This window comes from Phascolarctos cinereus, unplaced genomic scaffold (assembly GCF_003287225.1).
Source record: "Phascolarctos cinereus isolate Bilbo 61053 unplaced genomic scaffold, phaCin_HiC Scaffold_5;HRSCAF=322, whole genome shotgun sequence".
Lineage (NCBI taxonomy): Eukaryota > Metazoa > Chordata > Mammalia > Diprotodontia > Phascolarctidae > Phascolarctos > Phascolarctos cinereus.
This window is the reverse complement of record NW_027555958.1, coordinates 139,204,375-139,205,419: the sequence shown is the minus strand read 5'-3', so window position 1 is coordinate 139,205,419 and position 1,045 is coordinate 139,204,375. Positions and strand designations below refer to the sequence as shown.

General features: G+C 33.5%; 1 protein-coding gene across 1 annotated transcript; it reads left to right on the top strand.

Moving 5' to 3' along the window:
- Window positions 1–344: 344 nt before the first annotated feature.
- LOC110197607 (large ribosomal subunit protein eL37-like) lies at window positions 345–687 on the top strand. Its single transcript, XM_078156761.1, has one exon. The coding sequence runs from the start codon at window positions 345–347 to the stop codon at window positions 636–638; it is 294 nt and encodes a 97-aa protein (XP_078012887.1). The 3' UTR covers window positions 639–687.
- The last annotated feature ends 358 nt before the right edge of the window (window positions 688–1,045 follow it).

The following is a 1,045-nucleotide window of genomic DNA, read 5'->3' as shown; positions in this document are numbered from 1 at the left end:
CTTATGTATTGGGGAATGGCTTTTGGTTATGAGTAGATATACATTCACATATATTTATGTGTACATATACACATATATGCATGTGCATATACGTATGTGTGTATATATGCAGTTGTGCATGTGTGTGTGTGTGTGTGTGTGTGTGTGTGTATACACACATATATACATATTTTGGTAACATGCGTATTTTGGACCAAACCAATATCTGAGAAATTTGATACGAAGCTTTTTCCCTTTTAACCATTTCTTTCTTATCATAAGTGCATTCATTAACCTTATGCAGAAGCTTTTTAATTTTATATAAATTTATTTTTCTCCTTTTTGAACCTGGGGGCAGGAGGAAGATGATGAAGGGGACGTCTTTCTTTGGTAAGCGCCGGAATAAGACACACACATTGTACTGTCATTGTAGTTCTAAGGCATACCATCTTCAGAAGTCAACATGTGGCAAATGTGGATATCCTGCTAAATGCAAGAGAAAGTGTAATTGTAGTGCGAAGGCTAAGTTACAAAACACCACTGGTACTGGTAGAATGAGGCACCTAAAAATTGTTTATTGCCAATTCAGTAATGGATTCTGTGAAGGAACAACAACTAAACCCAAGAGAGCAGCTGTTGCAGTATCTAGTTCATCTTGAGGATTCAACTGTTTGTTAAAATAAATGTCCTGAATGAAAAAAGGGAAAAAAAAAAGAAAGAAAAAAATTAATTTTTCTCTTTTGCCATTGTTTTCATACTCTGTTAAGACCACATCTTCTTTCCATAACTTTAAAAGGCATAACATCTTCTAATTATTTATGAAATGATCTTTAATACCAAGATTACATATTCATTTAGAATATATTATGGAATATGGTCAGGTGTTAGTCTATACCAGATTTCTGCCTGATTGCTTTCCAGTTTTCCAAGTAGAATTTATCAAAGATGGAGCTCTTTCTAACTAATTTATGTTTTCTGGTTTATCAAAGACTGGGTTATTGAGTTCCATTATTTCGGATTCTCCAGTCTAGTCTGTTCATTTGTTATTTCTTATGTAAGTCATGAA